General features: G+C 41.0%; 1 protein-coding gene across 1 annotated transcript in view; it reads left to right on the top strand.

Moving 5' to 3' along the window:
* Positions 1 to 13,166, top strand: part of GNPTAB (N-acetylglucosamine-1-phosphate transferase subunits alpha and beta) — a 207,394-nt gene that overhangs the window by 19,640 nt on the left and 174,588 nt on the right. The window contains exons 2-3 of the mRNA XM_073620327.1: positions 7,278 to 7,363; positions 9,767 to 9,886. Coding sequence (XP_073476428.1) covers positions 7,278 to 7,363; positions 9,767 to 9,886 — 206 coding nt within the window. The remainder of the gene's footprint in view (positions 1 to 7,277; positions 7,364 to 9,766; positions 9,887 to 13,166) is intronic.

The following is a 13,166-nucleotide window of genomic DNA, read 5'->3' on the forward strand; positions in this document are numbered from 1 at the left end:
TAATCGATTAATCGGTTAATAACCTTTAAAAAAAAAGTGTGGTGTATAATTTTAGTTAATATGTAAAGTTTTAAAAAAAGGCAATTTATTCTTAAATATCTTTATGCAGTGGTAAATATAAATAACCAACTATATGGTTAGGGAGCAAAATATCTAATCCACTCTGAGAATAACAGACAGAGGAGATATACTGTATATACTATTAGAGGAGATATACTGTATATACTATTAAAGGGTGAATCTGGTAAATAATCATCAGAGATCAATTTTTTTAAATTAAAAATAAAAACAAATAATGTCATTTTAAGAACGTTTGTTCGATTTTCTAATCGTTAGTGGGGTCAAATCGACGTTCATTTTCAACCACAGTGACGGGAAAATTTGGAAATAATAGAAAGCTTGTTCAAAGGAATTTTCAGACAGTGTATGTGGTTTTCGTTCAGAAATGACATTCATTTTAAAAACAGAATGTTAAAAACAAGTGAAAATGTCAAACAACATTCTTTCATTCAGCGAATGTACAAAGATTTTTCTGAAAATTGATCCGTGTGGCCAGCATAAGGCTCGGTACACGCCTATGCAGTTTGCTTTTGATCTGTTTCTGCAGTGCGTTTTGATTTTTGTGCACGTGTTTTTGCTGTGATTTGCATTTTGCTTTTTTTTGGCCAATTTGTTGTTGGGCAGATTAAAAAGCACAAATTGCTGCAAAAACGCATTACATGCTTTTCTGCAGCTTCTCTATTGAAGTCTATTGAACCAAAAAAGTTTTGCGTGAACGTGTCCCATAGGAAACCATGTAGATGAACTGTAGTGCGTTTTTGCAAAAAAACATAGATGTGAACCAGGTCTAAGACATTTAGTAACATAATGGGGTAAAAAAAACGAAAATAGGCCCTTTATAGTACAAAAAACAGCAGATAATCACTACTGTAATTTTTTTTTACTGTAGAACTATGAAAGTAATACTTACAGTAGCGATTATTTGCTCTTTTTGTACTATAAAGGGCTCATTTTTTTTTTTTTTAACCCCATTATGTTACTGGCCGATTAATCGATTATGAAAATAGTAATCGATTAATTTCATAATCGATTAGTTGTCGATTAATCGATTAGTTGTTTCAGCCCTAGATGCAACAGACTCCTGCTGTGGGCCGCTGCGTTCTCTGGTGTGAACCCAGCCTTAACGTTTTTTATTTTTTTGCTAGAAAATTTCTTAGAACCCCCCAAACATTAGTTCCCTATTTAACCACTTGCTTACAGGGCACTTAAACCCCCCTCCTGTCCAGACCAATTTTCAGCTTTCAGCGCTGACGCACTTTGAATGACAATTGCGCGGTCATACAACACTGTACCCAAATGAAATTTTTATCATTTTTTTCACCACAAATAGAGCTTTCTTTTGGTGGTATTTGATCACCTCTGCAGTTTTTACTTTTTGTTAAAAAAATGTAAAAAACTGAATTTAAAAAAAAAAATTTTTTATTTTTTTATATTTTGTTATAAAAAAATTTAAAATGGGTCATTTTTCTCCTTCATTGATGTACGCTGATGAGGCGGCAGTGATGGGCACTGATGGGTGCCAGTGATGGGCAGCACTGCCAGGTGGTACTGATTGGCACTACAGGTGGGCATTGATAGGTGGCACTTGTGGGCATTGATAGGTGGCACCTGTGGGCACTGTTAGGTAGCACTGTGGGCACTGTTAGGTGGTATTATTTGGTGGCACTGATGAGGCAGATGTGCCTCTTTCACTTGGGGACCGACTTGGGGACCGGCCCCTTACTTGGATCGGTGATCAGCCGAGTCTCAGTGACTCGGTGATCACAGCGTGCTCGGCGCGCGCCCTGCAGGAGGCCGTCATATGACGGCCTCCCAGGAATTCAGGTCCGCGCTGTGGCCATCATTCGACCATAGCGCGGATGTGTAGCGGTTAAATATTTTCTTAAAAATGGTAGCATTTCCCTGTACTTCAGGGATAATGGGTTTCATCTCTTTCCTCCACTTTTTGAATGCGGGTTGAGCAATACAACATATAGTATAGAGCTCGCTGAACTCTATAGAACTAGTACCAGCATTGCAGAGCAGCATCTATATTGAAAATCTCTATCTATGTCAAACGTTCTTAGATTCTGTGCTCAAAATGTTTTAAATGCTTGTATTAATATGTGATAGGCCGGTGGCCCCGACGGACCTATGCTCCCTCTAATGAGTCGGCACTTGGCAGAGACGGCTGTCTCTGTCAATGTCCTACTCGAACGTGGGTCTTACAGCCCACAAACTAAAGCAATTAAGGTATTATTGCTTACACTACTCCGAGATTCTCTTACTACATCTATCTTACATGCCTCACTCTCTCTCTCCTGCTCTCTTCTTGTCCCTCCTCTTCTTTTCCCTCCCCCTTGGTCCACAGGGTGCCCGGCTGGGAACTTATATAGGAAACCCCCCTGTTCTTATGACTCTTAACTGGCTCTCCCTGAATGTGCAAGGTATGAATTCCCCCCCAGAAAAGGGTCAAGATTTTCAAACATCTTAAACAACAAAAAATAGATATCGCTTGTTTGCAAGAAACCCATTTCTCTTCTACCTCCTGTCCCAAATATTTTGCAGCGCATTACCCGCATGTATTCCTGGCCAATGCTTCCACTAAACACAGGGGTGTCCTGATTGCCATAAGCAAAGAGGTTCCATTTATTTGCAGTAAACAAATAGCTGACCCAAACGGCAGATACCTAATTTTGCAGGGCACTGTTCAAGATAATGAAGTAACAATTATGACTTACTATGCCCCAAATACAAATCCAGGGCCCTTTGTCACCCACGTCTGCTCCCTGTTACGGTCTGGCGGGGGACTCTAATGTAACTTTGAATCCCTTTCTTGACAAATACCCATCGGACCATAAACTTCCTTCCCCGGCCACCAAATCTTTTTCACAGTCCCTACAAACTTATGATTTAATAGATATTTGGCGGGAGCTTCATTCTCTTGGTAGGGACTACACACACTATTCCCATCCTCATCATTCGCATTCTAGGATCGACCACATGTTTGTCCTTCGCAAATACCTCCCCTTAATAGAATCAATCTCTATCCTTGCCGCCCCTTGGTCGGATCATGACCCTATCCTAACGGTTTGTCACTCTCTTCTAAGCAAACCACAATTTTCTCCCTGGGTGATGAATGACTCCCTTCTATCCTATAAAGAGATTCTTACTGACATTCATGACGCTTCCGTTGAATATTTTAGAATTAACACAGGAACAGTATCATCTCCAGTTGCACTTTGGGAAGCATATAAAGCTGTCCTCAGGGGTCATGTTATCCGCATAGCGTCTAGACGCAAGAGAGAGAGGGCAAAGGCTCGACACGATCTCGAAGTAAAACTAGAGGTTGTGTCCACGGCTTTCAAACAATCACCTACCCCCGCTAATCACACACTCTTAGATAAGGCCCGCACAGAATTAGATCTATGCCTAACGGATGAAGCAGAACAGACCCTACGTTGGGCCCGACAGAAATGGTATGCAAATGCGAATAATCCAAATGCAATGTTAGCCATTAGAGTACGCACCTTTACCCCAAAATTTACGCCCATTGCCCTTCGCACCCGCCATAATTCCCTAACTGGTAATCCTCAGCGAGTCCTGGAGGAATTCCGGTATCGCCTCACTAAACTTTATTGAGCCAGACCATCTCTCAACTCAAGGCCTTGATACCTTTCTCACAAACCTATCTCTACCTTCTCTATCTGAAACCCATACATCCCTGATGGACCGTGATATACAGGTCTCGAAAGTTCTTCAATGTATTAAAGATTTGAAGGTGGGTAAGAGACCTGGTCCAGACGGCTTCACGGCACTTTACTATCAGAAATTGGCAGACGTCGTTGCTCCCTATTTAACTAAGATGTATAATTCTGTTAAGGAAGGTAGCCCCTTCACATCCAACCTATTGACTGCCAATATCGTCAAGATACCTAAGCCAGATAAAGACCATTCATCTTGGGCTAACTTCCGGCCAATATCCCTAATTAAAGCGGGGTTCCACCCAAATTTTGAACATTATCTCTATGCATTCTCTTCCTTGCCTAGATGCTGACATGCTGTGTAAAAAAAATTTAAATCGCCGTAATTACTTTTTTTCTTCTAATCTTCTTAGCACTTCCTGGTTTTCCTCCCATGGGAGTAGGCGTGTTTCTAGCCTCTCCCAGACCTCCCACAGTCCCCTGGGAGCTAGTCTCAGGCTTCCCAGCATGCATTGTGCAACAGCGTCATCACAACATCTCAGTGAATGCTGGGAGCACAGCATTCACCGCATCCAGGAAATACATGCTTGTGGGCTTCAAATGCCCACAATGAAGATGGAAACCGCCTTCAGTGAATTTTAAAAGTTATTCTTTACAACGAAATTGGACACAGGCGGACTTATTACACAGAACATGTGAGTAGATAATCATGAGAAGAAAAGTTTGTGAATAAACTCCAAAAAAAAACAAAAAACCGATAGATAGGTGGACCCCCGCTTTAATATCGATATGAAAATCTTAACAAAGATCCTGGCCACTCGCCTTAGTTCCTTCCTTCCACGCTTAATAAAGAAAGATCAGGTGGGCTTTGTCCCTAGGAGACAGGAAGGCGATGCTATAAGACGTCTCCTTCAAATACAACATATTGTTCATAACAGGTCCCTAGAAACGATGTTTTTGTCATTGGACATCAACAAAGCCTTTGACACACTGTCCTGGCCCTACCTAACACAAACACTTAAGCATTTTGGATTTGGCACCTCTTTCATGAGCTGGGTCTCAGCCAAAGTGAAGTATTATGGGTTTGAATCAAATACCTTCCCTATTAGAAGGGGCACTCGTCAGGGATGCCCACTGTCTCCACTACTATTCATTTCAGCACTTGAACCCCTGGCGGAAGCCATTAGATCCCATCCGGATATAACAGGCGTGGAGATTGCGGGCACCTCACACAAACTGTCAATGTTTGCGGACGACATTTTACTCACCATGACTAAGCCGAGACTCACCCTCCCTAATTTACTAGCCCTTCTGGATACCTTTGCCACCTTTTCGGGCCTATCTGTTAATTCCGCTAAATCCAAAGCAATGTCGATAAATCTCCCACCCACTGAATTGGGTGGGTTGCGAGGGAATTGGAGCAACCCTCCAGTCACACTTTTCTTTTCAATGGTTAAATTCGTTACCCTACCTTGGTATCCGGCTTACCCCAAATTATTCAGGCCTATATCAAGCTAATTTTTCTTCATTGTTTAGAAAACTCGCAGGTATGCTCTCCTCGTGGTCCACTCTCCCGTTATCCTGGTTTGGCAGGATTGCTACCGTCCGGATGTGTTATCTCCCAAAACTGCTTTATTATTTCAGGGTTTTGCCGGTCAAGGTCCCCTCTCATATCCTTCGCATTCATCAGCGCAAAATCATGCAGTTCATTTGGGGCTCCAAGAGACCCAGGATTAAGAAATAGGTGCTTTTTGCTCGTAAGATTAACGGTGGTCTATCAGTGCCCAATCTACAGGCGTATTACACAGCAGCAGTCATAGCACCATTATCCCATCTTAATGAGAAACATCAGATGCTGTTATGGGCCACTATGGACATGGTGGACTCACACCCGATACCCTTAGCCTCCCTCCCATGGCTTCCTCAGGCACACCGCCCAAGCAACATAGGTCCATGCTTGGCCCACTCAATACGGTTATGGGACTCAGTCAAATACTCTGCAGGTCTGATCTCTCCACATCTTCCTCTACTTTCTCTTCTTCACTGTCCATTGTTCCCGCCTGGACATGATAACCCACAGCAATTCCGGTGGTGGACTGAAAACGGCTTTGTGGATTTCCCCAACTAGGATTACAGCATTCGCAGCTTTACGCTCTTCCCACGACATCCCTCTCAGGGAACATTTTAGATACACACAAATAAGACATTTCATCCTATACCTCATAAAATTTCAAGCTACTCCTTATACATTAACCCCTTTTGAAAGTCTTTGCAGATCACGACCCCAATCCCCAGGTCTGATTTCATTAATTTATGCAGCCATTATTGGTTCCACAAAAACGCCTTTAAGACCATATCATCTCCAGTGGGAGGCAGAACTGGGCAAAAGGCTAGACCCAGAGGATTGGCAGGTCATGACTATTGCACTATTGTCTAAATGCTCCAAGAATGTTCTTTTCTTGGAAAATGCATACAAAGTACTATACAGATGGTACTATACCCCAGCCAGATTGGCGAGTTTTATGCCATCATATTCCCCTTTATGTTTCCGTGGGTGTTCACAAGAAGGCACGATGGCATACATTTGGTGGAAGTGCCCTAAGGTATGCAGACTGTGGGTCAGAGTTTATGCACTCCTTCGAAACCTTTTCAACACTACTATAAAGAGGGATCCATTTGAGGCCATTCTGGGGAAACCAATCATTGAATTGCTGCGACCAGAACGCCAATTGGCATCTCATATATTTACTGCAACTAAGTTAACTATCGCAAAAGCCTGGAAAACCCCAGTTCTTAGTTTCGAAGCGGTTAAAAACCGCGTTAATGACATTATGGTTAATGAAAAACTGACTGCAGTATTATCAGACACACATGATAAATTTCTTCGGACATGGCAGCCATGGGTGAGTTATGCCCACCCCTGCCGATTCGATTCAACGTTACTCTCTCTGTAGCGAGTTTCCACCCCTTTACCCCGCGTACCCCTCCCTTTTCCCACTTTCCCTCTCCCCTCACCTATTCCTCTCTGTTTCCCCCCCATCTTTCCTATTCTATATACCTATTTTAGCTCTTCTCTGTCCCTTTCTTTTTCTATATTTCCTGTCTCCTTTCTTCACCCTCCGACCCGCAGGCTTACCCCTGATTGGGACAGGGTACAAGATGACAAAGATTCATGAACACATTTTGCCTTTCTAGAGATTTGTTCATTACTGCATGGTTATGTAGCATATCCTTTCTTGACTCATAAGTTACATAATTCCATGTACCGCCATCGCTATGCAATTGAGACTACCCCGAATTATATTTTTCTTTTTGTTTTTTCCTGAGGTTTCATTAAGCCTATGTAAACATGTTATTGTACTATGTTCATTTATGTGTTCCTTTTTTCTGTATCATTAATGGTCTTTCTCCTCAATAAACCCTTTTGTACAAGAAAATCTCTATCTATGTTCATGTCATGAACCTAAACCGAAATAAGCTTAAAGATATATGTGTATAAAATATATGTGTGTTTTTTTTTTTTTTTTTTTCTAGGTGGTGCTGGAGTGGAGTCGGGATCAGTACCATGTTCTGTTTGATACTTACCGGGACAACATTGCTGGGAAATCATTTCAGAAACGGTAATCTATCCATGCTGATAAAGATTAACGTTTGTTTGTTCTTTATTTTATTATGCGTCTGTGTATTATTAATTACTTTGCGTTCAATAAACATGTAGCAAGTAAAAACATAAAAGCTTTTAGTAGTTTGCTGTCCACATCTGGGTAGTGCATTACTTGAAGCCTCTATTTTCTTTTATCCCAGCACTTAGAGCTAGTTACTGTAAGAAGACACTAAGCATTAGTGGGTCATATCATGATCTTGTCGCAGCTTTTGGCTGCATTTCAGAAAACGTTTTTCATTGTAGATAGAGCTTGACATGGTTCAAGAACCTCCTTTTTCTCAAGAACAACATATAACATGAATGCTTTTTTCCCCCTTTTTCTGCTTGTAGCATTTACTATGTAGATAACGATTTAAAAAATAAATAAATCAGTTTTTAGTTTGTTTCATACCATTTTCAAGTGCAAGTGATGCAAAACACACACAGTTTAAAAAGCTGATCACCGGCGGCTGTCAGAGGGACATCGGTCCCGATCAAGGAGAGCAGCCACCAGCTCATCTGTGCCCACCTGTGCCACCTGCCAGTACCACCTACCAGTGCACAACAGTGCCGTATAACAGTGCCCACCAGCGCAACCCATCAGTGCCCACAGTGCCACCTATCAATGTCACCAAACAGTGCCGACCATCAGTGTCACCTACCAGTGTCCATTAGTGTCACCTATCAGTAACGCCCATCAGTGCCACCTTATCTGTCCCCATCAGTGCCCACCAGTGCAGCCTATCAGTGCCGCCTCATCAGCGCATATCAATGAAGGAATAAAATGACTTGTTTGCAAAATTTTATAACAAACTATGAAACATGATTTTTTTTTTTTTTTTTCAAAATTTTCTTTTTCTTTTTGTTTAGCAAAAAATAAAAACCCCAGTGGTGATTAAATACCACCAAAAGAAAGCTCTATTTGTGTGAAAAAAATGATAAACATTTAATTTGGGTACAGTATTGCAATTGTCATTCAAAGAGCGACAGCGCTGAAAGCTGAAAATTGGTCTAGGCAGGAGTGGGGTTTAAGTGCCCAGTAAGCAATTGGTAAATTATTTTAATGAAAATGATCAAAGTTTCTTTTTTCCTAATCGATATACAGCTGTCACATGACCCAGATCTTTCCTAGCCTGTCTGCAGGGAAACCTTAGCAGGAGGAGCTTCTAATACTCCAAATGAATAAACAAACAGCATTTGGGATACAGCATAAAAATAAATATCAATAAACTGTTTTAAATAATTATACAAATATAGATTTGAAATGAAATATTTATTATTTTTTTAACAATAACTTGGTGTAGGCGGATTTCTGCCAGTCACACTCCTCCAGCCTCTGTCTTTAGAATTTGAGGGAGGTGAAGCCTCCATCAATCTACATATAATATCCCGCCTCCATTGTGTTTAGCTGGTTAGTGGACTTGGAGGAGGAAGGAGCGAGTGGGCTCTCATTTTTACGTTTTTGAATACGCCCACACGTGTGACTCTCTAGTCACATGGGCTGCTCAGATGCGTTAGGGAGGAAATGCCAAGCATAGACACTTACTGAAAACTGAGCATGTGCAGAGCTGCCAGCACTGCTCTACAAAATCTCCAACTGCATTGGGGACATGAACAGCAGGATCAACTAGGTTTTTTTGCAGAATACAGAAAATAAATCTCATAATGACTTAGTGAGTATGAACAGCATGTCATACAACATTTATTGATAGTTTCCTATGATGTCGGTTTAGTGACACTTTAAGCAAATAATACATTTTTTATTTTTTGCAAAGTTTCTTACCTGGAGATCCTGCTAGTAACAGCACTTCCTATTGCAGACTGACAACACTAAACCCAGCAATAGATTGAAGTTCAGCTGGTTCAGCAGGGACTGGACACATTTTGATCCATCTATGGGCAGTCTGGTTGTACAGAAGTGGATCTATTGATCCACTTCTGTACAACCAGCCTGTGTTTTTTATTTTGCACAATCACTGCTGCTGGCTATAGCCGTCATCAGTGATCATTGTATTCTGATGGCAGAGAAACCTTCTGCTGTCCGAATACAATAATGCAGTGAGAGGGATTCCTCCCAGCAACACTGACTGTGTTGATGAAGGAATCAAGCAATTTTCTTTCCTTCAACCGTTGGTTGAAGGAAAGAAAATTGACTAATCTATGACCAGCCTAAGCCACTTCCTCCCAGTTTGCAGGGATGCTGTCAGCCTACTGTGTGTGCTTGTTTGGTTGATCATTGGGCTGTCTATTACACAGTACACTGAAAATTGAAAAGATCACTTAGCATGTGGCTTATATAATAAATAATATGTTTATATTGCTATGCATATTTTCTAATGAGTTAATAATCTGATGTTTTATCATTCTGGGCTCCTTCCAGGCTCTGCCTCCCTATGCCTATTGATGTAGTATATACCTGGGTAAATGGTTCAGATCCAGAACTTGTTAAACAACTGCGTGATGTACGTGACCAGATGGAAGAAGAACAGAGGGCGTTAAGGTACCTTAATGTTTTAAATTGAACCAAAAAAAAATTGAAAAAAAAGCTGTTTCCAAAAAGAAGACTTTTATTTCTTGCCTGTTCAGTGGGCTCTGATCTTCACTCAGTTCAAGAGCTATGACTGCCAATCCATCTTCTGCATCCAACATACAACCTGGTGTGTTGGGTGCCTTTGCTTTGTGGTTACATCTGCCAGCCCCTATGTATCTACTGTGTCCTTTAGTAACATAGGGGTTAGTTGAAAGAACCACAGCTTTAATTTGAACCTATGTGTATCTTTTTGACCAGGCAGTGATAGTAAAGAACAACAATACAATCGGATTAAGACTTCATGCACACCTGGGCTTTACCTACTCCAGCCCCGGAAGATTTGGCTGCTGAATGACCGGGCCATTTTTTGCGATTCGGCACTGCGTCGCTTTAACCACTTGAGCCCCAGACCATTATGCTGCCTAAGGACCAGAGGTCTTTTTCCAATTTGGCACTGCGTCGCTTTAACTGCTAATTGCGCGGTCATGCAATGCTGTACCCAAACGAAATTTGCGTCCTTTTCTTCCCACAAATAGAGCTTTCTTTTGATGGCATTTGATCACCTCTGCAGTTTTTATTTTTTGCGCTATAAACGGAAAAAGACCGAAAATTTTGAAAAAAAATGATATTTTCTACTTTTTGTTATAAAAAAAATCCAATAAACGAAATTTTAGTCATACATTTAGGCCAAAATGTATTCGGCCACATGTCTTTGGTAAAAAAAATGTCAATAAGCATATATTTATTGGTTTGCGCAAAAGTTATAGCGTCTACAAACTAGGGTACATTTTCTGTAATTTACACAGCTTTTAGTTTATGACTGCCTATGTCATTTCTTGAGGTGCTAAAATGGCAGGGCAGTACAAAACCCCCCCAAATGACCCCATTTTGGAAAGTAGACACCCCAAGGAAATTGCTGAGAGGCATGTTGAACCCATTGAATATTTATTTTTTTTGTCCCAAGTGATTGAATAATGACAAAAAAAAAAAAAATATTTACAAAAAGTTGTCACTAAATGATATATTGCTCACACAGGCCATGGGCCTATGTGGAATTGCACCCCAAAATACATTCAGCTGCTTCTCCTGAGTATGGGGATACCACATGTGTGGGACTTTTTGGGAGCTTATCCGCGTACGGGGCCCCGAAAACCAAGCACCGCCTTCAGGATTTCTAAGGGTGTAAATTTTTGATTTCACTCTTCACTGCCTATCGCAGTTTCGGAGGCCATGGAATGCCCAGGTGGCACAAAACCCCCCCAAATGACCCCATTTTGGAAAGTAGACACCCCAAGCTATTTGCTGAGAGGCATATTGAGTCCATGGAATATTTTATATTTTGACACAAGTTGCGGGAAAGTGACACTTTTTTTTTTTTTTTTTGCACAAAGCTGTCACTAAATGATATATTGCTCACACAGGCCATGGGCATATGTGGAATTGCACCCCAAAATACATTTAGCTGCTTCTCCTGAGTACGGGGATACCACATGTGTGGGACTTTTTGGGAGCCTAGCCGCGTACGGGGCCCCGAAAACCAAGCACCGCCTTCAGGATTTCTAAGGGTGAAAATTTTTGATTTCACTCTTCACTGCCTATCACAGTTTCGGAGGCCATGGAATGCCCAGGTGGCACAAAACCCCCCCAAATGACCCCATTTTGGAAAGTAGACACCCCAAGCTATTTGCTGAGAGGCATGGTGAGTATTTTGCAGCTCTCATTTGTTTTTGAAAATGAAGAAAGACAAGAAAAAACTTTTTTTTTTTTCTTTTTTCAATTTTCAAAACTTTGTGACAAAAAGTGAGGTCTGCAAAATACTCACTATACCTCTCAGCAAATAGCTTGGGGTGTCTACTTTCCAAAATGGGGTCATTTGGGGGGGGGGTTTGTGCCACCTGGGCTTTCCATGGCCTCCAAAACTGTGATAGGCAGTGGAGAGTGAAATCAAAAATTTATGCCCTTAGAAAGCCTGAAGGCGGTGCTTGGTTTCGGGGTCCCATACGCGGCTAGGCTCCCAAAAAGTCTCACACATGTGGTATCCCCGTACTCAGGAGAAGCAGCAGAATGTATTTTCGGGTGTAATTTCACATATTCCCATGGCATGTTTGAGCAATATATCATTTAGTGACAACTTTGTGCAAAAAAAAAAAAAAAAAAAATTTGTCTCTTTCCCGCAACTTGTGTCGCAATATAAAATATTCCATGGACTCGACATGCCTCTCAGCAAATAGCTTGGGGTGTCTACTTTCCAAAATGGGGTCATTTGGGGGGGTTTTGAACTGTCCTGGCATTTTATGCACAACATTTAGAAGCTTATGTCACACATCACCAACTTTTCTAACCACTTGAAGACAAAGCCCTTTCTGACACTTTTTGTTTACATGAAAAAGTTATTTTTTTTTGCAAAAAAATTACTTTGAACCCCCAAACATTATATATTTTTTTAAAGCAAATGCCATACAGATTAAAATGGTGGGTGTTTCATTTTTTTTTTTCACACAGTACTTGCGCAGCGATTTTTCAAACGCATTTTTTGGGGAAAAAACACACTTTTTTAAATTTTAATGCACTAAAACACACTATATTGCCCAAATGTTTGATGAAATAAAAAAGATGATCTGAGGCCGAGTACATGGATACCAAACATGACATGCTTTAAAATTGCGCACAAACGTGCAGTGGCAACAAAATAAATACATTTTTAAAAGCCTTTAAAAGCCTTTACAGGTTACCACTTTAGATTTACAGAGGAGGTCTACTGCAAAAATTACTGCCCTCGATCTGACCTTCGTGGCGATACCTCACATGCATGGTGCAATTGCTGTTTACGTTTGACGACAGACCGCCGCTTGCGTTCGCCTTAGCGCGAGAGCAGGGGGCGACGGGTGCTTTTTTTTTTTTTTTTTTTTTTCTTTATTATTTTTTTGCTTTTTTATCTTATTTTTAAACTGTTCCTTTCATTTTTTTTTTTTTTTAATCATTTTTATTGTTATCTCGGGGAATGTAAATATCCCCTATGATAGCAATAGGTAGTGACAGGTACTCTTTTTTGAAAAAATTGGGGTCTATTAGACCCTAGATCTCTCCTCTGCCCTCAAAGCATCTGATGACACCAAGATCGGTGTGATAAAATGCTTCCCCAATTTCCCAATGGCGCTATTTACATCTGGCGAAATTTAAGTCATAAAATGCTTGTAGCTTCCGGTTTCTTAGGCCATAGAGATGTTTGGAGCCACTCTGGTCTCTGATC

The sequence above is a fragment of the Aquarana catesbeiana genome, linkage group LG03, assembly GCF_042186555.1.
Source record: "Aquarana catesbeiana isolate 2022-GZ linkage group LG03, ASM4218655v1, whole genome shotgun sequence".
Lineage (NCBI taxonomy): Eukaryota > Metazoa > Chordata > Amphibia > Anura > Ranidae > Aquarana > Aquarana catesbeiana.